This window comes from Pteropus alecto, unplaced genomic scaffold (genome assembly GCF_000325575.1).
Source record: "Pteropus alecto unplaced genomic scaffold, ASM32557v1 scaffold134, whole genome shotgun sequence".
In the NCBI taxonomy this organism is placed as follows: Eukaryota; Metazoa; Chordata; class Mammalia; order Chiroptera; family Pteropodidae; genus Pteropus; species Pteropus alecto.
In genome coordinates this window covers 11,840,428-11,863,897 of record NW_006436283.1, presented here as the reverse complement: position 1 = coordinate 11,863,897, position 23,470 = coordinate 11,840,428, and the positions used below count along the sequence as shown (strand labels likewise).

The 23,470-nt window shown below is 34.9% G+C and overlaps 1 protein-coding gene across 2 annotated transcripts in view; it reads right to left on the bottom strand.

Annotated features, from left to right (window-relative positions):
- Window positions 1-22,220, bottom strand: part of SMURF2 (SMAD specific E3 ubiquitin protein ligase 2) — an 86,796-nt gene extending 64,576 nt beyond the window's left edge. The window contains exons 1-3 of one of the 2 annotated variants that reach the window (XM_025047139.1): window positions 13,681-13,714; window positions 13,538-13,602; window positions 12,824-12,875 (exon numbers count right to left, since the gene is read on the bottom strand). In XM_025047139.1, coding sequence (XP_024902907.1) covers window positions 12,824-12,875; window positions 13,538-13,602; window positions 13,681-13,699 — 136 coding nt within the window. In that variant the 5' untranslated portion in view covers window positions 13,700-13,714. Of the gene's footprint in view, window positions 1-12,823; window positions 12,876-13,537; window positions 13,603-13,680; window positions 13,715-22,135 lie in introns of those variants that run through there. The other variant, XM_025047140.1, reaches the window with a different exon arrangement.
- Between the last annotated feature and the right edge of the window lie 1,250 nt (window positions 22,221-23,470).

Sequence of the window (23,470 nt, the reverse complement as noted above, 5' to 3'; positions counted from 1 at the left end):
CGATGAAAAAGGACTACATAATTGTTTAGCAATAACTCAAAAATTAGTGTGCCCAGTTCTGATCGCCTTTTTGTAAACTCTGATTTAATATTGTTTGTGGAGTGACTTATCTTTAAAATAACAACAACAACAACAAAAAAGACATTTTCTATGCAGGATATGCTTCCTGCAGACAGAAAAGAAGGTTCACTGCTTAATGAAATATGAGAATCCCTACCTTCCTGTCAAATGATCAAGAAATTCATTTCACTGAAGGAGTTAGCCAGAAACTCTGTACTATCCTTCTTTTAATAAAGAAACTCCACTGTTCATATTATCCCTAGAGTTTTAGAAACCTTTTATGTTTCCCAGCCTAAAGTTTTGCCACTGGCATTAATGGCCGGCCACGCAGTTGTTTCCTCACGGAGACTTTCTCCCTATGAAATCATTACAATATGCCCAATGCAAAGGGGACCCAACGCCACTAAAAACTTATTCTGTATTCTCACATGTAAATCTAACTAAATACTGTCAGAGACTAACCTGATTTACTCAATATTATACCCAATAAGTGTAAGTTATACCTTTCTTCTCTGGGAAAAACCTCACCTAAAGGGACCATTTCAGGTCTTCCTGTCAACAGCTACAACAGTCAAAGCTTCAAAGTACTGATGCATGGGTTTATGTGTCACAGTGAAAACAGCTACCAGTCCAGACCAGTGGATTTCCTGAGTAATTTTAAACTGAGTCTAATTAAAAGGACTCCAGAAGAGATGACTCCAAAAAACACACAACTTGCCCCCAAACCACAGATCAAGCTCATGACTACATACACAGACAGCTTCTGCACAAGATTTTGGAACAAAACAGATTTACGTGTTGTTTTAAAAACATGATTGTTATAGTATTCTCAACTGATGATTTAACTCACATACAAAGTGATCATTGTTTTCTCTTAGTATGGTGGAATTGAGCTGAATGATGTGCAGTTCCTAGTACACTTAAACCTTAAGTTTTCAGCTTAGCCTGTGCATTGGCAGCTAACTACACGCCATTCAAGACACATACACAGAACACTTCTGGCCAGTTCACTGTTTATCTGACCAACAAATCCATATGTCGCCAGCCTATCAACAACGCTCAGAGACTTTGCTTTCCTAATATAAGCCAGAGACATCTCAAGGTCTTTTGGCTTTAAAAGACCATCTTCATTTCTCCTTCTCAAAAGTGGTCCCCCAGAGCCCACCTAGACTCTGTGCCAGATCGAATTCCCTACTTGGCAGTAAAACTTCATTCAGTGCTTAATTTTTGGTCTCAGTCTTTGCTTTTCTCTTCAGTAACTATTTCTAGGGTTCTCCACACTATTAAATTCTAATTCATCTTTGTCTCTCCCCGTCAAGTTTAAGAGCATCACCAATCCTCATAGTCATCACGGAAGCCTGGAAATTTATCCATCATCCATATACTTTCCGTAGTAAATTTTCTAAAATAAAACTCAGACTATATCACTTATTTGCTCAAAATCCTTCAATGGCTTGCCAAAACACCTTAGAGTACATGGTACTTTATAATTTGGTCCCTGAACACCATCTTCTCCAGCCTAAACTCACTACACATTCACAAGTACCTGTTATCCACTATACTCCTTCAACACAGAATGCTTTCTTCACTATTCTCCAGTTTATATACTTGGCTAAATCCTACTAATCTTTAAAAATTGAGCATAGTCATCATTTCTCAGCAAAAAGTGATTCCTAACACCAACTCAGATCTTGATCAACCTGGCCGAGTTTGCTTTTCCTTTCTTAGTCTTCTCATGGTACTGCGTTTACCTCTACCATGGCACTTACCAAAGCATATTGAAATACTACACTGTAAGCTACCTTAAAAACAAAGACAATATCTTAAATCTCTTTTCCTAGCACAGTGCCTGACACGTCAAGTACTCAATAAAGATTTCTTTACTGAAAGAATGATGCTCTCATTATGTTGCACTGTCACTACTTTAAGAGTCTAATCTGTTTCTCTTTTCCCAGCTTTACTGAGATATAATTAACATATAACATTGTGTAAGTTTAAGGTGTACAACAGTGATGATTTGATACACATGTATACTGCAAAATGATTACCACAATAAGGTTAGTTAACTGAGGTCCATTTCTTAAAGGGGAACAAAACCTTTGGTATGTTGATGGTCATCTTCGAAGTATATCTTTTATATTAAGCCATCCTTTTAGTCCCACAACAATCATATGAGATGGATATAATTTTACTGATGAGGAAATTGAGACTCACAGTCCCAAAACTACCACGTGGAAAAGGAAGATTTAAAATTCAAAATTTTCTCAGTTCAAAATCCATACTCTTTCCATTATGTTTCATTGTTTATTTATAGGTAAAATCTAGAGAGAACATAGCACCCCTCATCTATTGCAACTTTGTCCCACCCCAAAACATGATTACAAATTGTAAAGAGCATTTAAGAACCATTAAAGCCAGTTAGAGCAATTATCATTGCACTGGAATTAAAAGGACACCCAGACCAGGGTAAGCCATAAGTTTCTAAAGAGATGAAATTTCCAGAGGAACCAACTTATGTCCTGGGCAGAATCTTGAAGACTTTTTAGTAACACTGAAGTAGAAAGCCTAGAGAGAACAACAGATTAAGTTAATTTTAAGCAAAGTGGCTGAGATGAACAGCAGATTAATAGGATTTTAAAAACAATATATCAAAAGGAAACAGAAAGCAAACATAAAAACAAAACTAAGAGAAGAAAGGCCAAGAAAAACAATCATGATAACAAACAGGTAAACTAACTATCCAGAAGCAAAGAAAGCCTGTTCAGAAATCCCTACAACAGCCTAGGAATACCCACTCATCAAGGAAGGCGGCCTTGAGACAAGAATTTTGACCTAAAGTCTACAGGAAATTAATTTGGTGACCTCACTGCAAGAAAAGTACTTATCCAGAAACCTAGGCTGCTGGTAGAGAAAGTAAAGACTTAGGCCCAAGGGAAGATGTAGAAAAAACTTATAATAAAGACAATAACCCTAAGAGTTAGTTAGGTTTAGATGAATGACCTGAGAAATCACAAAAGGTACCTGAAAGGAGCTATTTAATAATTTAAACAAGTGTCAGCTGAGAGACATGAAACTACTTGTATTTCAATTATATAATAGTTTGAACCCAGAAATGTTCTCACAATAGGAAGACTGGCTATAAACCTGACCTCAGTAAACAGCATGCATTTACAAAAGGAGACAATGAATAAGGAAAAGACTAGCCACTTGAGGTGACTGGAGGGAAGAATCGTCCGCTTTTGCCCCTACGTGGTGATATAAAGTTAATGCAGATTAAGTGGTTAGCAAAAATCTCAGAAGACTGTTTGTTTGCTTGTTTGTTTATCAGAGGCTTCCAAAGTCTTCATGCCTGAATCAAATAGAAAACCACTTTTTTGAGAGACGATCAATTGCGAATTGCTAAAATATATGATCCCATTCAGTGTAAATGCCACAAAAGAAAGGTGTTATTTGGCAAGCGAGCAGAGCTCATCTGTCCAAATACAAGAGAATCAATTCCTGCCGCCACACCCAAACTGGTGCAACAGGTTGGTGTAAGCAGGAAGGCAGAACTGTCTGTCAACAGTCAGACCTAAAAATTCCTAAACGTTCTAGGATAATCATCAGGGGAGAAAGACAAATTCAGTACAAATGAGTGTTTTAAACAGTTCTTAGAAAATTATAAGAATTACCCTGAGTATCCTTAGATGAACTGATAAAGATAAGAACAAGTTGCTTTTCCAAGCTCCTTGAAAGCTCCAGGTAAGAGCTTTTCTTGGATGACTGGGGAGAATTTAAAACATCCCCTGAGGCCCCACTTTCAGCAGCACTTAAGTAGCTCTAGGATATCCTTAAAAAGCAACTATTGGTCAAATGAAGTACACGTGAGGTGAAGAAAGTTAAGACAGAAAAGTCTCTTCGTTTTATCCATTAGGGAACCAGTATCCTCACCGAAAGCAGTTGTGGAAGAGTCCTGAGCAAAGGCTGGACTAGCACTTAAATGAAAGGTAGAAATTTTTGGATAGAAATGAGAGCAGACTGCCTTCTTCTAAAAGTCAGACTTGAAAAGAATAAATGAGGAGTTAAAGGAAATGGGCTAAAGGAGGACTTTTTAACATGAGAGGCACATGTGGATATTTAAATTCTGAGAGAAGTAGAAAGGGTTCTTGATAGGGAAAAGTTCCAGATGCCAAAAGGAAAATTAACTGGCCTTGACTGATGAGGAACACACCTTGACAGGACTTCAATAACCCACCCAAGATCCTATGACCTACTCTTTCATGACACAAAATGCACTTAACCAATGCCTTAAAAAAAAAAACCAGAAATGTGACAAGATCCTAAATTCTACTTTTGAACTCATTTTCACACCCTCTTTATTGGGTGTAAAAGTATTTAGACAATAATAACCAATATTCATTGAATGTTTACTACTTCCCCCGCACTGTACTAAGCACTTTATATGGTTAGCTCATTAAACTCTCTGGATTAGTATTATCCCCATCTACGAAGGGAAATTAAAGTTTAGAGAAGATCAATATACCTAGGGCAGTTGCACTTACTATCATATACTGCTTCTCATCATCTGTTAACCACTCATCATTCCAGTGTTCTTCTAAGTCTCTTTTTTAAACAGAGGAAAAGGCAACAATTTAAACCTTCACAAGTTTTGACTTGATTAAGTTTTAGCACATTAATCATAATTTCTCCATTAGCTCAGACGTCTGAAGGTAGAATGGCCAAAGCGTCCTGTGTAATCAACACCACATGGTTAATAGCTCACCATGCCCCAACACACTCCCAGCGTCGGTTCTCCCAGGGAACGTTTGCCAATTAAACAGAATGAATCTCCAATTGACTTACAGTCAGTCAGCTGTCGAAAGAGACATGGGCAGAGAAAAACCAAATTTCTCTTAATTCAAAACACTCACTATTTGACCTAAAACCTGCTTCTAAAGGAAGTTATAAACACTTCTGTCTCCCCCTCTTTTTTTTAGCTGGAGGGAAGTGAGACAAAAAGGAACTGCTTAGGGAAAGGAAAAAAACCTGTTCAAAGGCCTCCAGACCTCTCTATCAAGAGATCTACACAGTTTAGGAAGACACTATAACACAAAGCTTAGAGAAGAGAGTAAAACACATCTGTATTCAAATCGTAGCTCCTACATACTTACTACGCTTGGACAAATTACTTAACCTAAGATCAGTGTTTTCTGATGATGGATGATATGATGGTAATATTTGTACTCACTTGCTTCACAGAATTACTTTGAGAATTAAATGAGATGATTTAGGTAAAGAATTTCTTCATACTTGGCAAACAGAGGTACATGGTATTTACTATTATAATAAAAAAGCAAAATTCCTAATGACAGATTCCTCCATACCCAGGGTATCGGGAATTGATCAAGATCCCTTAAAATCAGGTAGAGGAATAAAAACTTCGAAGAGAAAGTAGAGTATAAAACAGAAGCAGAGGCAAGAAACTCTTTCCACTGACCCCTCCACACCCACTTCAGTATCCGTCTATCCCAGGTGAAATGCTTGCATTAGCTGGGTAAAATAAAACAGCCATTTACATAAACCCTTACCATATATTTACAACGCAAGAATAACCATTATACATGTCATATTTACTATATTGCAAACTTAAATTCCAAAACTCAACTGCCTTCATTGGTTTGTTGTTCATATAACATGAACGATTCCACTACTTCAATTAATTAGAGGCATCGTGGGCATCAGCAAAATTCTGGTCTCTACAAATCTGAAGCTTTAATAATATGCTTTAAACTCTGTAAACTCTCAATACTATGTTATTTAGAGTTACCTTAAGAACATAGGCAACTACCAAGAAATTACCCAAAAAAGGCTGTGAAGAATTTTGTACTCTCCACACAAAGATACTATAAAAACAGAAAACACAAATAAAACACTTCAGCCAATGAAAACTGAACCCTCGAAAAACAAATTTGATGGGGGGAAGAAAACCTACAAGTTGAATTAAATACGCTCAAAGAAGAGATTGGAGATGCACAAAATCTAAGAACAGAAAGGGGGAAGGGGAAGGAAGAGAGAAGAGGAGGAAAAGAATGAGGAGGAAAAAGACCATAACTGATCAAACCCAGGGGAGAAAATGAAGATAAAACCATCACAGAAATGAAAACTAAAAACTAAATTACAAGGCATCCATGGGAGAATAGAATCAAATGAAAATCTAATAAGTGACCCTTATTAGAAGAGCAGGAAGACAACCAAGAGAATGAAAGTGAGATAAAGAAAAAGGGCAGAGAGGCTGATATAGAAGGGAGGCAAAGAAAGCCGATATACATATAGTTGGGAGTCTCTAAGGAAGAAAAACAAAAAAGTTTTAGAATATTTAAAATGTAATCCAGAAATTTAAAAAATTTACATATTAAAAGGGCCCATCTTATACATGGGAAAACTGACTCAAAACAACAAACCCTGAGACACGTCCTAGTAAAACTAGACTTTGAAGACAAAGAAAGAAATCCCCAGGGCTTCCAGGCAAGATTGAATTACTCATAAGAAAACAGACCCGTATCAAACTTCCCAAGAACACCACACACAGCAAGGCAACTGTGGAGAAACATTTTCAAGAAATTCGAGGAAAGAAAGTACAAAACGATCTTTCAAGTACCAAGGCTATTAAAAAACAGTTGTTGTCAAATGTGCAAGAACTCAAGAAATATTCTACCTTCTTGAAGAGTCTTGAAGAGTCTGCGGCAGGATGAGCCCCATCCAAGCAAGAAATAACTGAGGCAACTGAAGTAAAAGAACTGGTGGTGAGCATTTATTATTTTTATTCATAAAGAATTACAAAAAAGTCAGAGGCAGAGACATGGGTAAAAGAATAGTATACAAATATTATATGTTCTGACAGATTTTATATATGATACCCCGATAAAAGAAAATATTAAGCACGCATACACAGAACATCATAGTAACTGACCACATATTATGATACACAGACACACTGCAAAAAAAATTAGAAAGTTTCATAAAGTAGAACTATTCCAAATACTCTGATCACAATTAAATGCAATCAATGAAATAAAATTAAATCCCTTGTTTTTGACTAGAATGTTTCACTCACCATCATCAAAATATTGTTCCTATGTTAATTTATGAATTTAATGAAATCCCAATAAAAATATTAGCAATATTTTCCTGGAGCTGAAAGAACTGATACCTAGCACATATGAAACTATCACTAAAATGCTAGGAAAACACAAAAAAAGAAACGCTATGTGGGAAGGGAAGACCTAGCCCTACCAGATTCAGAAACAAATTACAAAGCCTCTATAATTAAAACCACTAACGCATAAATAGATGTACATTTATAGACAGACTGATAGAACAAAAAGTCCAAAAACCGACCTAATTACTTCACTATGGCCTACAATATACATGATGTACATCGCTTCATACTACATATACGAATGAAACAGTTGTTTACATAATTTTTATCATCACAAGTATCAACTGATCTACAGACCAGGGGAGAGACTGCTTCATTCATCTTTCCATCCATCTACACAGCTGCAATACCACATCAGGGCCTTATTTTGACAGAACAGACAGCAGAATCAATGCATGAATATCCACAAGAAATGAGAATAATTTATCTCAGAATCAACTGAGAAATAACTGCAATATCACTGATTACTGGTGAATACTGATGTGCAAAAACTTTGTCAAGGAAATGTGATGACATTCTAAAGTAACTCAGAAATGATTTGCAGCTTGGTCTGTTTAAAAATGACCATCCTGAACACAAGAAGACTCATCAGTACTTTATTCCCAAAATGAGACAAACAATATTGATGGTATATTAAACGTTGAAAAACGTCGAACTGTCGAATACAATAGCAGAACTGTTTATTGCACTGAAATTTTAAAATTAGATCAGCACAACTCTTGTTAACTCCTTTGTCTACCCTCAAATGTGGTGACTTCCAGTACAACAATGAATAAAAGCAGGAATAATGGATTTACTGCTCTTATTCCCTATCTTAAAACAAAATCTTCTATCTCTTGATCATTCAATGAGATTTTTCCTTTAAGATTTTAGTTGATAATCCATTATCAAGTTAAAGAAATGTCTTCTAAGCTTAATTTGCTAAGCACGTTTTTAACATAGGTGGGTGTTAAAAGTTGTTTCTGCACCAATTACAATGAACATATCCTTTTTCTATTTTATTCTGTTAATGTGGTGATCAACTGTTTTCTATAGTTAAATCACCTCTGCAATCTTGGAAAAAATCTTGCAATCTTGGAAAATACTCAAGATGAATATTTTTGTTATTTTTTAGTTTTAATTATTTTATAAACATTACCAGAATCAGTTTACTAATCATTTATTTAGGACAGTATTTCCACTTAGAGTACCCTCACAGGATACATGCTCAAAAGTGCTGAAGAGACATAAGTTCTACTTGAATATGCTTATCGTCTTTTGTTCAAGTAGCACAATTATGTGCTTATTAATACATCAGAAAAGAGAGCCTTCAGTCCAAAGTGATATAAGATTTCACTTTCCCTGTTCTTTGACAGAAAATAAACAGGTTTTCTAGGCTTTCGTTTCTCAGAAAAATATATCAATTCTAAATGAAATAAACTGTGGGGGGAAAAAAAGACCTTAAAAAAAAGCTATACAAGAAACTACTGCCCTTTAAAAGTTGAGCCATTTCAATATTATCTGACATGATCCAGCTATTTTTGTCTTTATTGTCTTTATAATATAAAATTAGTGACAAAAAGAGGCTTATAAGCAATTTTATATTTAGGATGATGATTTTTAAATGTCTATGTTTAGTAACAGCAAGAACATGAAATGAAACTACGATCAGTTAAGATTTATCACTTTTGCTAAAAAGTTAAAAACTAGCATAATAATTATGTCAATTCTACATACAATGCCAGATTTGATTTTTATGCAATATCAAATTTTAATCTCATCACAACTATTAACCATTTAAAAAATTCTATATGGCAAAAGTTATTATATACAAAATTAAAAGAGAAATGACAGAAACAAAATAGAGTGTAACAAAAGATTAATATCCAGAACGTACAAAGAGTGTCTACAAATCAATTAGAAAAATCCAGAGAGATCAGAAAATGATTAAAATAATATAAACACAGAATTCACAGAAGTAGAAATGGCAAATAAAAACATAAAAATATAATTAGCACACAAAGAATCAAAGAAAATAAACATCATGGTGACATTCTTAACTCGCCAAATTGGCAAAAAAAACTTTTAAACCTGTTAAAACTCAATTTTTAAAAACAAAAAACATGTATATACTATGGAAGAATTCTGAAAGTATAGATCAGACATATTTCCTGCCCTTAAGAATTGTATAGTCTAGTTGAGAAGCCATGACTAAGGAACATAAAACTACCATTAAATTAGTGCTAAACTGAACTACGAAAACATTCATAGTCAGTACAAAAAGTAGTCCAAAAGAAGAAAGCTCAATAGAACAAATATTTATCAAGCACACGGGTATATGAAGGCACCGTGTGTGGAAAATAAACACATTAACTATGTTATATCACCTAGCAAGGCAGTTAAGACAAGCATAGTAGAAAGCATTAAGTGACAAGTGCCTTAACAAGCAAAGAGTTCTGAGATTTCAGAGGGAAGAACTCAAAGTAGCTTCTAAATTATCTGAAGAAGCTGTACCAGTGAGGTACAATGTTAACTGAACTCCAAGGATAGGTATGATTTTTAACCAGTAGAGATGAGACTAGAGAAAAAAACCACCCAGGAAGAAGAAAGAAACAGACAAAATTAAAAATGGAAGGAGATACATCTGTGAGAGGAGCATTCCAAGTTCTCCAGAGCCCAGGCGAATTCAGGGGGAAAAGATAAGGCTTAAAAGGTAGACTGGGTAAATTTCTGGAATGGCTTGAATGACAGGCTAAGAAGTTTAGATCTTATCCTATCAATAACAGTGAGATATTAAAGGTTTCTGAGCAGGAGAAAGCCATGATCAAAGTGAAGCTCCCGGTAAAATTAATCTGACAGTGAAGTCCAAGATGGACTGCAGCACAAAGGGCTTAAAGTAGAGAAACCATTGGTTAACTATGGCAACAATTTCAGTCTGAGTTAATACCTACTGGATTATGGTAGTGGAATTAATGAGAATGGAAAAGGAAGGGATGGATCAATAGAGATTTTAAAGGAGAAAAAGTAGAGCCTGACGATTAGAGTTGAAAGGAACAGAGAATTAATTAAAAATTGAAAATTCTTCCTTTGTTTGGAAATGTTTATTAACTCCTGGCTACATATTGGATAAAATCCAAACTCCTTAGCCTACCATTTAAGTCACTGTATAATCTGACCAGGTGTTCCTTTTTTCCTCCTTCTTACCCTACTCCATACACATAACTTGACATTTTATAGCCTTTGATTTTGCTCGTGTTTCTCTCTCCTCCTGGAGATTAGAACATCTGGAGTCTAGGAGGTGGGCCTGGACCACTGGAATTACTTGGATTGTGGATGAGACAGAAGAGGTTCCCAAAAGGAAAAGTAGGATAAGTTATCAACAGAACAGGGCAAAACCGCAAGCATCCTCTGCTTCAGCAGCTGGCAATTTACAGTTAGGTGACACTGGTAACTGATTACATCTGGGGGAACCATATTAAGAAACTAGGGAACACATGGAAATTAATCTTTTCAGTGTACAGTCTTCTGTACAAGCTAAATTTGCCATGTATGTACATTTTAGCTTATTCTATTTTTTAAAGTTTTTTAAATCATGCACAAAAGATATAAAAACTGGGTAACAACCTGTATCTTTAAGTCACCTCGAATCACACACAGTATGAGAACAAGTCCCAAATCTTGTTATTCAGAATTCAGGACAAAAAAAACGTTACCCCAAGGTAACTGACCGTTTTCCCCCTTGTGTGTATGAAAGTTAAAAACTTTTAAGTAGAGAAAAATAGCAAAGAAATTCTTTGACTGCATATTAATATAAATCTATTTTTAAACCTAGAAAAAAGTACCGTAATTTCCCTATTAAAGCACATTTCAGGGCCAAACACTATGAAAGGAAATGTTTAAATATAATCCAAAATGTAAGGTAATCTCTGGATAATGATTTACTTTTCTAGTACTTTATAGTAATTGTCAAAATTTCTAAAATGTATCTGTATTATTTAGTAATCAGTATTTCTTAAATGATGTTACAAAACTGACAATTTCAACATTTAAAATACATCTTAATGGATTTACACTCAAATTTTATTATTTAATAAATAAGCTTGAATTCTTATATGCTTGATACAAATTACATAAAATAAGTCCCTGCCCCCAAGTTGGTTTCGGCCTCATTAAGACTAGATATAGCACTAAGCTCAGTAGCTAGTAGCTTAAGGGATCCATCACAGAAAGGTATACTAGTCCTTAGGCTTTATTTCCAAAATTAACTAAAAGCTTAGAAATATGTAATGAGTATTCAATCCAATTTCCTACATTACTTAAGGCTTCAATACTAAAATGCATTCAAACTGCAAAAACGCAAAATCCTGAAACAGCCAGTAAGATATTACTAACTAGGACAAAAAAGGAGATTCACATTTTAGAAGAATCTTCCATACAGTAGATAAAACAACCCAAGTTATCCCTAAATACTCATTCCTCAACAATTCAAAAAATATATATTTACAAAATACTGAAGAAAGAAATGCAGACTTTAACCCTTTAAGAATTTTTCTAGAATTCTTCTTTTTCAGTTCTTTTCCTTCACAAACAGAAATCCACAAAAATTTTATTCTCCATTCAGTATACACACTGTTCAAGAAATTTACTTATTATTTTATTTATTTTTATTTTTATTTATTTTTTTTAGGCGAGGCAACCCTTGGTTGACCTCACAAATTGCAAGGACCTTGTCATCTTACAATCCCTTATTTTTTTTTATTTTTTATGCCTACAGCACCTGGTATTCCAGGTGGTCTCCCATACAAGTACTAACTAGGTCCGGCCCTGCTTAGCTTCCGAGATCAGATGGGATTGTTCAGGGTAGCACGGCCTAGACGTTCAAGAAATTGAAAAATGATCATGTTAACGAAAACTACACCAATCCAGGACTCTGAAGACAGCATAAATTCACATCAAAATAGGAGACCACTGCTGAGTAAGTTGCTTAACCTTGCTGAGCTTTTTCTGTGATACGAAACTGGATCCTATGCGGGGAGGTGGGGGGAGCGTGGGCAGTACACATATACAAATTTACATACAGCCCAGGGGATTCACAGTACCCCCACAGTATCCACAAAGTACCAGGAGCCAATCTACAGTTCTTAAAGGTCTACGTAGCCCAGATTAAGGTAGTACTTATTCTCAGCCAGCTCCCAAACTTGAGTGTTGCTATGAGCAAGTATAGCAAAAATCATAAAGTAGCAGAAAGAAAAAAGCTCAGATAGTAAAAGTGATCGAGTTCACTGATAAAAGACTTTCAAACTGCAAAATTTTAAAACATACCATTTTCACTCACCTACAAAATGGTTGAACACTAAAAAATTGATAATGTTCATGGCTGGCAATGCATTTTCACAAGTTTGGCCTTTTCGTTATTTATAAACCAGAGTCCAATACAGACTCTCTCCCAAGAAAAAAAAATACAGGACATTGCATGGAATTTCAGCACTGCCTACTCTGGACTTCAAAGTTTACTGTCCCAGAACTTTTCCTTTGCCTCCCTCGGCCTCGCCCTTCATGTACAAAAAGACAACCGCCTGTGTATACCTTTTTCACAGTGTGCTCCCTCTTTTTGGTGGGCATATCCTTCAGTAGCTTCCTAAGAAGGAGTAAGTAGAAATAATTTTTTGAGATCTAGCATACCTCAAAATGCCTTTATTCTGCTTTCACACTTGACCGATCTAATGGTTGGGTTCTAGGCTAGAAGTCATCTTCTCTCGAATTCTGAGGGCACTGCTCCACTGCTTCTCCATTCTGATGCTGCTGATGAGAATTTCTACTGCTGATAGAACTCTAATGCCATTTCTATTCTTCATGTGAAAGCTGAAGGACTGAGTAGTGAGGCCCTCCCTCCCCCACCTGGCAACTGATAACTTTACTGTACGGTATCTGGCAGGATGACCTAGCTAGGGAGACTCTAAGTATCAGCATTTATAAGTGTTTTCTCTGGAGCTGTCCATTTTTTTCCAGAAAAGGCTTTCTCGTAAAGGATAAAAGACATAACTGGCTGCTAGTGTTCCTGGAGCTAAGTGGTGCGCAGGGTTGGGAGTTTCTCTATTTAAGATGCTCCAGTCCCCTATTTTCAGGTCAGCACTTCTCCCCGCTGCCTTCCAGACTGTCAGGTCTCCCTGGGTCTGGAATCAGTTTGGTTAACTTTCTCCACAAAACAAGTCTTTAATTTTTCGTGAGGATTAAAGAAGAACAGTTCACGTGGCTGCCTGGGATACGGTACGTACAGAAGTTTTTGGCCTCACATCTCACCTGTACCCTCAGAGATATCTGGTGTCTCCAAGCTTGAGTCTTTTCTAGAGATCTGTGATATGAACCTGCTGGAATAATGCAAAGATCTGGTACTCCCCCTCTTCAGATACTTGATATTCTACTTTCTCAGTTAAATTACCTACTCCAACCACCACCTTCCATCTTCCTGAAATTTTTTGACATCATTTATTTGCTGTCTCCTCTTCTGTAAGTCTTGTTCGGGTAGGTATAAATGCTGTTTTCATCCCTTGACTCTCACTGAATGGGGTTTGAGGAGAGAAGAGAAATAAACATTTGTTCAATCTCCCAGGCTTAAAAAAGATGACAGATAACTTTTATCTGATGCTAATATATACACTGGGGTACATCCAGTTGTGTGTAGCCTGGTTGGGGGCCCTGCTTTAAGAATAAGAACAGAAAAAATAGATATGAAAGTAAATATTCAACTCAGAACGAGAAAAATCAGAAATTTTAACAAACTGACAAATACCATCAATATCATTAAAAAATGATAGAAAATACTATTTTTGTTAATTGACACACTCCGATACTACCTTTTTTCCTAGCTTCTTGGCTGCATACTCTTTGATTACCTCTTCCCATATGACAGAGCTTTTTGAAATTTGTTTTACTGAGAAAAAGTTATATAAAATGAAATTCACCATTTTAAACTATGTGATTTAATGGGTTTTAGTATATTCCCAATCCAATACAACCATTACTACTATCTATTCCAGAACATTTACATCACCCCAAAAAGAAACCCCATACCTGTTAGCAATCACCCCCCAAATCTCCCCTTCCTCCTGTCTTCTGGCAACCTCTGATGTACTTTGTCTCCATGACATTTGCCAACTGGAATCATACAATATCTGATCTTTTCTGTCTAGCTTCTTTCACTCAGCATAATGTTTTTGAGGCTTGTCCATGTTGTAGCATGTATTAGTATTTCATTCTCTTTTATGGCTGAAAAATATTCCATTGTTTAGATATACCACATTTTTTTTATCTATTCATCAGTTAATGGGCATTTAGGTTGTTTCCACCCAATTATTTTCGTCATTGTGAAGAATGCTGCTGTGAACATTCATGTACAAGTTTTTGTGTGAACATATGTTTTCAGTTCTCTTAGATATATACCTAGGAATGGAACTGCTGAGTCATATGGTAATTCTGTATTTAACTTTTTGAGACTGCCAAATTTTTTGCCACATTGGCTGAACCATTGTACTTTCCCACGAACAATGTATGAGAATCCCTGCCAATACTTATTTTCCCATTTTTTATTAAAGCCCTCTTAGTAGGTGTGAAGTGGTATCGAATTGTGGTTTTGATTTGCATTCCCCTAATGACTCAAGATACTGAGCATCTTTCCATGTGCTTATTGGTCGCTGGTATATCTTTGGAGAAATGTCTATTCAAATCCTTTGTCCATTTTTTAATTGGGTTGTTTGTCCTTTTGTTGTACAATTTTAAGAGTTCTTTATATATTCTGGATACTAGACCCTTACTGGACAGATATTGATTTACAAATATTTTTTGTAACATATTTTATGAATTGTCTTTTTACGTTATTTGTAGTGTCCTTTGGGGCACAAGGTTGTAATTTTGAGGAAATCCAATTTATTTATTTGATTACTTGTGTTTTGGTGTCATATTTAAGAAATCATTGCCTATCCAAGGTCTTGTGTTGTCCTCTAAGAGTTTTTATGGTTTCAACAGTTACATTTAGATCTCTAATCCATTTTGAGTTGATTTTTGTATATGGTATGACATGGAGTCCATCTTCATTCTTTTGCATGTGGATATCCATTTGTTCTAACACCATTTATTGAAAGACCAACCTTTCCCCATTGAATGGTCTTGGCACCCTTGTCGAAAATAACTGACCACAGAGGTATGTGCTTATTTCTGGACTATCGTTTCTATTTCATTAATCTATATGCCAGTATCACACTATCTCACAAGTTTTTAATGTCATTTTCCATAGAAATAACAGGAAAATAATTCAGTTCTTCCTCTAGCATAGTTGAACACATTTCTAAGCCATTGATAATGGCTTAGAAAAGTTTCTTTTATAGCACAGGTTCATTATTGGTAATGTTATATAAACTTTTAGGATTGTCGTCAATTTTGAGAAAACTCTTAAGACTCTTTCATACAAAGCTTTAACATTTGGAAGAATTTTCCACAGACTGGCTTTTGACATCAAACCTTGTTTTTTCTCCATTAAGCACATACTTCAGGTGTCGGATACATGGGACACATTCATATCACTATACCATCTCTAGGCCTGCAGGTTAATGTCACAATGCCGGGTGGTTAACACAATGTGTAATAGTCCTAGAAACTATCCCCATACTGGGATGGCTAGCAATACCTTTACTGTACATAAAAAGACTGTGAACCACATAATCCTGCAAAAACCCAACTAAATGTATCCTCAAGTCAGTTTCTCCATGGCCAGATGCCCAAAATGCCTACAGCCATTCCAATGCCAGCAACATGAGAAGGTAGAGAGAAGAGAAGTCAGTGTAAAAAGAGGCAACAATCTTAATTGCTTGTGGTTAAGATATCTTAACATTTGCAACTTCTTCATAACTATATGACCATGTACAGGAAATACTGTTTCTTGATTGAGGTGCTGCTTATATACGTGTGTTAAGTTTGTGAAAAGTCTTAAGCTGCACACTTATAAATTCTTGCACCGTTTCTGTGTATATAACATATACCAATAAAATATTTTTTTAAAGTGACCATATGAACTCATTACTAGGGTCCCTCCCAGGCCCTCAGATAGAATCCTGAAAGTTAAGCTTCATGAGTTTCATTAGCTTCATGAATTTCACAGTAAACTCATCTCTATACACATAGAGCAAATTGGACATCCCAAAATGTAGTTTCTAGTACTATCTTGAAGACTGTGTCTTGCCAACTAGCCATGGGACTTAGAAAAAAACACACATGACCTCCCTAAGTACGTTACTCACCTAAAATCGGTTAGAAGTTAGATCATATACTCTACGACATCTTTCTAGTAGTCATTCTTTCAAGAAACAGTTACAGAGTACCTCCCAAGTGTTCAGCATTACCGTAGGCAAATGAAACATACAAGGTCTCTGCCCTGTCAGAGCTCCCAATTTAATAAGGATAAAAGAAAATAATCAACATTAGGTAAAAACTAAGAAAATGTGAATTATAATTTTAATTAATAATATCACTATTGGTTCATTGTGACATATGTACCATACTAATGCAAGATTAGTTAATAACAGGGGAAACTGGGTGTTAAGTATATAGAAACTCTCTGTACTTCTTGCCATTTTTCTATAAATCTAAAACTAATCTAAAATTAAAAGGTTACTTTTTAAAAAGAATAAATGGGTGAAGAAATGAATATGAAAATAAATTATGTCTTCTGAAGTCAACAGGGTACTATGATAGAGTAACAAAGGCAGAACTCTACAAAGAGCTCCCCACAGCAAGAACTTTCAGATATTACTCAAACTGACACAGAAAAATAATAAACAACAAGATCACTAAGTGCACACGTGCACACACCCTGCAGTGGAAAAGAAACTGGCCTTTTCAAGAAATTAAAACACAATCAATGTGACTAAAGCATAATGAGCAAAGGAAAGACCAGTCAACAGGGGCTGAATTACGGATCTTATGCAAATAATGTCTATTTCATTCAAAGTATAATAGAAAGCCACTGGAGGGTTTGAAGCAGAGGAGCAAAATTATACAACATATTTTTTATTTTTATTTTTTTAGAAGCTCCTCTGTGGAGAATGGATTATAAAAGGTTTAAAGAAAAACAAGGCAGACTCAAAGGGGGAGCATTAAAATTCTTTGATTCTTAACCCTAAATTATATTTCCTCATTATAAAAATAATTCCAGAGAATTAAAGAATTAAATTTATATATTTGCATAAAGTATTTTATTCAAATAGAGTCTGCCTTCTTTTTACCAGTCTGCTTCTGTTTCCATTGAGTATCCTTTTTTTAGTATCTTTTTTATCCTTTACCAAAATAATTTATGGATTTTAATACTTTAACAATAAACTATAACTTTTCTAGAAGCTGTTGAAAATTTTTATGACATTTGTTAAGTGCTCTGTAATAAAATTTCTGGAAATGTCAAAAGGAGAACATAAAATAAATAAATTATAAAAGTTGAAAAATGGTGTCTATTAGATTAAGATACCAAAGAGTAAGTACATAGTTCATCCCAAAAAAACAAAAAGTAGCAGCAGCTACTGCTGCTACCACCTACGACAATTTTTTAAATGGCTGTCAAATTTTTTGATACTTTCCATTAAGAGATGGGGTCTACGTTCCTTCCACTTGAATCTAGAACTTGTAACTACCTTACTTGTAACCAATAAAATGTGGCAAAGACTTCCTAGGATGGCAGAAACAGAGATGTAGCTTTCGCCTTGTTCACTGGGCAGTTCCTGCTGGTGGCCTGAGCCAAGTCACATTAGCAGCGTAACTGCCCGGGAGCTGCCATAGACCAGCCTGGGCAGAAAAACCACAGGAGAGGCTCTCAGGAGACCTGAAGAGACAAATACCCAGCCAGTCCCCAGCTGTTCCAGCTCCGGCCACTCTCTGAAGAAAACACATGACATACTCTGAGCCAAAACCACCCGGCAGAGCCCTTCCCAAACTCCTGACCCACAGAAACCCCAAGAGATAATAAAAGTATTGTTTGGGTTTTAAGCCTCTAAGTTTAGGAGTAATTTTTATGCAGCAATTATAACAAGCCTTTATAGCAAATATATGATAGTTAGTCCATCTAACTGAGGGAAGAGGAAGAATTTCTATCAATAAGGGTGGATTTTTCAGATAGAGACCAGCTTTAATATATTTAGGAAATTTGAAAAAGCTCTGTGATAAGTACGGCACATTCTTCCTGAAATCAACATTTTGGCCTTATAGTCTCTATAGATCTACAGATTCTTTCCCTGCATCATGATTCTCCTGTAGCAAAAGGGCATAAATATACCTATTGAGCCACTGAGCAGCCAAGTCAGAGTCTTGCATTACAACCCTTCTAAATGTAGTAATCTGTTATGGCCTAAATTAATCACTGGCCTCTCTTCAACCAAAACGAGTAAGCCAGTTATTGCGGAAGCATCAAAACTGCCAAACAAAGCAAATATTATTAGATTTACTCCCTTTGAACTAAGAATCACCACACATTACCATTAAGTAGGAAAGACCTTTTAAATTATGTATCTCGTCCATACCCTTTTTTATACTTTTATTCATTTAATTAACAAATATCTAATAAGCATTGTGGGTATACAAATATAAATAAGAGATAGTTCATAGCTACAAGAGTTCATGGTGCTATGGGAAAAACATCAATACAACCAATGAATTTTAAGCCAGTATGATAAATGATACAATGAAGTATGCTAAAGTATAGTAGGAATATAAATAAGGGTATGCTGGATGTTCTCTATTCGCTCCTCCAAAACCATTCTCCACCCTTTATCCAGTGCTTAGCATCCTAGAAAGCTGACCTTTATGAACTACATAAACTGGACTCCCTTACCCTCTGGCTTCAAATTGGGTTCAGTAAATGAGAAGCAACAGAGAGGGTCTCTCCAGGTTCCCATAACTACTGGCTCCCTTTGCCCCTGCTGGCCCAAAGATGGTGCAACTTCCTTATCCTTGCTAGTCCCTAGGTGCTACATTATTCCTTGTTGGGATTCTTTAACCCTATTTGTTGTAAGTAGTCCCTTCATGACATTCTATTTCACCTATGGAGAATGTTATCTGTTTACTATCTGGACCCTAACTAACAGAGAGGGATACCTAACTCAGCCTAAGGAAGTCTGTGAAGACTTCTCAGAGGACATAATGATTCAGCTATGTCTTAATAGCTGAATAGATTAGGTAGGAAGACTAGGTAAAGAAGAAAGGTAACAAGATCTAAGGAAACAACAGTCAAAAACTTGGAGATATGAGAGAATATGAAAAAAATTAGGAAAGATGAGGAGAGACTTGAAACATACCAACCAAACAGACCTTTTCTGCATCCTGATTAGAACAAACCAATTATTCAAAATGGGGAAGGGAAAGAAGAAAAGAAGAACTGGAAATGCATCTCTTCATCAGATGAATGTGGTTTTCTTATTTTCAATTAGTTCATGTATCTATGAGTGAATATTATCTATTGTAAATATTCTAGTCCTATTCTATTCCTATTTTTCATTACTATAAATGTGCTAAGAAAACTGATTCACATAAATAAGTGAATAAGGGAGTTTTAGTATAGCAATGCCACCAAATTATTTTAATTCTTTGAGTTATATGCAAAAGAAATCACAATAATCTCTCATGATTTCTAGAAAGAAATGGCATTCATTGGCATTCTCTTTTTTATGAAAGTTGCTTTTAAGGATCAGCTAACAATTTGTTTAGGTCCTTCAATTTTGATAAAACCACTTGACTTGTGAAAAGATGTTAATCAGTCATTGGAGTCACTGCCTTCTCAGCAACCTCACCAATATTTTGATTTGTCTCTTTGGTGCTCTGGAAAGCCTCTCACCACAGGACAATATACTATTTCAGATGGCCAAGAGATGTTCCTTTTTTTGTAAAGTGTTAGAAAGAAAGACTGATCAATTTTAGAATCTGAAAATTGAGCTCCCTTAAAAATATCCATGAGCTTTCATTCTTTTTATTTTACCCTCACTGAATGTACCACAAACTTTAGCACTGACTGTTTATTTTATCCATCACGTCTTGTCTCTGTTTACACTGCAAATTCCCTGAAAGTAAGATCAGGGTCCAAATCTCTCCTTGAAATCTCGGAGCCCACACCTCCATGTTAGGTGCATATAAGACTATCAACAAATGTTCACTGAATGAACATGTAAATATTTCATCACCATCCCAAGTCCTCTTTCTAGTTAGAAAAAAAACAGACTTAACACTTAATGAAACTGGAAGTCAGAAGAAACCTGAAATATCATCATCAACCCCATTTTAAAGTAACAAAGATTGGTTTCCTATCTAAGTTTTTGTACCTAAGAAAAATACAAAACAACGAGGAAACACAAAACTAAAATACGCAAGGATTCATATTTTTATTACAAAGGACTTTGGTACAACTAGTCTCATTTTGATAGAACTAGAATAATTTTAACAAATGTTCCACCAAAAACCTATTACTATTCTCTTCATAAGATTTAAGGAAAAAAATTCATCAGGTAAAATGTTTTCATTTCACTTTCATTTCAGAATACCTATAAAGTCAAGATCAGAATAATAATTAAATTAGATAATAAATGAGAACACTTTAAAACTGTAGAGCTCTAAAAATAAAATTATCTTCCTAACATTGACAGACTGGCTATATATGTGATTTTTCTTAGTTGACTTTACAAAAACCAGTCTTTTGGCAGTGAATTCAGATTGACCTTTACTTCTGTTAAGATGTCTGCAGAGTACGGTAAGAATTCTATCCATCAAATCAAATATTAATGAATAAATACTTCGATCCTATATCTTTAAAACTTAACATTGTCAAAATTACTAAGGTATAATTGTCAGTTAACCCTATAATGACATTTTAGAGATCTTATTATTTGTTTCAAATTAGGTCCTTAAGACCATGTAAGCTTTTTTCAATTTCATCATTCTTTAACTCAAATATTTACTGAAGATGCGCTATGTATTGAGCACTGTGTTAAATATGGTATTTTGAATGTATCAAATGCCATTTTACTTCCCTTAAATTTAAACAAGATTTTTTCCATCATTCTTCCTTCACAAAATTTCCAAAATTCATTCTTAAAAATCTTTCAACCTTATTTATAGTATTAGTCATATGATTCTGAATCTGACCAAAGTTTTCTTCTTCACTAGAGAAAGTTATGTTTAAAGCCTGATGACATAAGATCATACAAAAATAAAAATAGAATAAACCACTAATATTTGCAATCCTAATATAACAAATAACATGTAGCATACAGTCTATATAAGAAAGTTTATCCTAAAGTATGGATTTTCATTAGAAGCCAACATCACCTTTAATAGTTTCTAATTCTACAACTCCATTTATTTCAATTTAGACTAGGTTTCAATTTCACAGGTCTTTATTTACTGTTGACAACTACCTGTGCAGAAATAACCCCATCTACTGGCAAGAGGTGAAACTACAGGCTATTTTTGAAAGTGCCAGCAAGCTACAGGGAAATGTATTAAGTCATTAAAGATTTGGATCCAAACAATTCCCTCACCTCCAAAATCTTGAACTTCAAACTGTTCTCCAAAGCTCTTCTACTTTTTACCAAAAATAAAGGGGAGAGATGAATACGTTAAGTTTCTAAATGTTTGCTATACTGTTTAAAGATAAAATTATAACATATCAGCTAATATAACTATACGAATGCTTTATGATATACTAGTACCCTAAAGTGTACAAGACATTTATACCTATCTTATAACATGATACCCTTTAAGTCAAATCTTTATTAATGTTGTACTCGCTCCTATAAAACACAACATATAATTGGTTGTGACATATTTAAAACAGTCTGGTCAAAAATGACAAAATACATTAACATAATAACTTACAGCTTGAACGGTATTTTCTACATATACTGTATCTTGTCCAGCAGAATCCTAAAATAAATAACACTGTCATTTAAAGCATGCATTTATAACTAAAAGCAGAGGCACCGAGAAAATAAGTGAATTACTTAAAGGCACCAAAGCTCATCAACGGCATAACTAGTACCCGAACTCATATTTTCTGCCTCCAAGTTCTAACTTTTCCACAACACTCCACTACCTCCCACAAAATTAGCAAGTATATCTTTCAAAGTAAATAAGATCTACATTATGATGTCCGTTTTGTGACAGTTCCCAGGAATGCACTGTGGTCAAATAAAAAAAGTCTGCTTAGATTTTAATAAAACTAAGTTTCTTCCTTTCTTTTGTCTTATATAGAGAAAAATACATGATCATAATATAAAAGTTTAAAAACCCATAATCCAACTCACATTTAATAAAACAATTACATTCTTTCTTTTCTATTGCCACTTTTTAGATATGTTTATTCTATTCATCCCACTTTTTTCCAAAGATGAATTGAACTGATAGCTAGTCAATAGGCAAACCCTGTTAAGTCATGCTTACTGCACTTTCATCAGTAAGAGATAAAGATAAAAATTTTAAAGGTCCATCATAAAAATTTTGAAAGGAAAAAGAGAGTCCATTCTAGGTCCAATCTGATTTCATATATCTCCATTCAGGATGCCATATAATAAAAAAATATCTGGCACATGTCAAGAAATTGATAAGTATTTGTTGGCTGAATAAATGAAACAATGGCTCTAAAGCATTACAAGATCCTAAGTTGCTACAGTTCCCTAAATTTAAAAGACTCAATTATGCTTATTAATCTATTCTTATCAAAATGTTTACCAAAAAAATTTATCAATGTTTGAAATCAGAAGATTTACATTAAAGCTACAGAAATCAAGAAAGTGTGGATTATAAATGATAAACTTCTAAAAGAATTATAGATAGAAGGAACAGAATAGAGTCCAGAAATAGAACTACATGTATACTGTCAATTTATTTTCAGCCAAAGTGCCAAGACAATTCAAAGGAGGAAACAATAATATTTTAACAATGCTAGAAAAATCAGATATTCACATGGGGAAAAAAAACACACCTTGACGCTTACCTCGCATGCCATATTAAAAATTATGACCCTTTAGAAGGGTCAAAAATCTAAATGTGAGAGCTAATATTATAAATAATGCAGGGGAAAACCTTTAGAACTGTGAATCAGGAAAAGATTTCCTAGACAGGACATAAAAAGCATGAATCATAAAGAAAAAAACTGCTGAGCAAGGATTAATCAAATTCAAAACTTCTGCTCTTTGAAATACTATTGGGAGG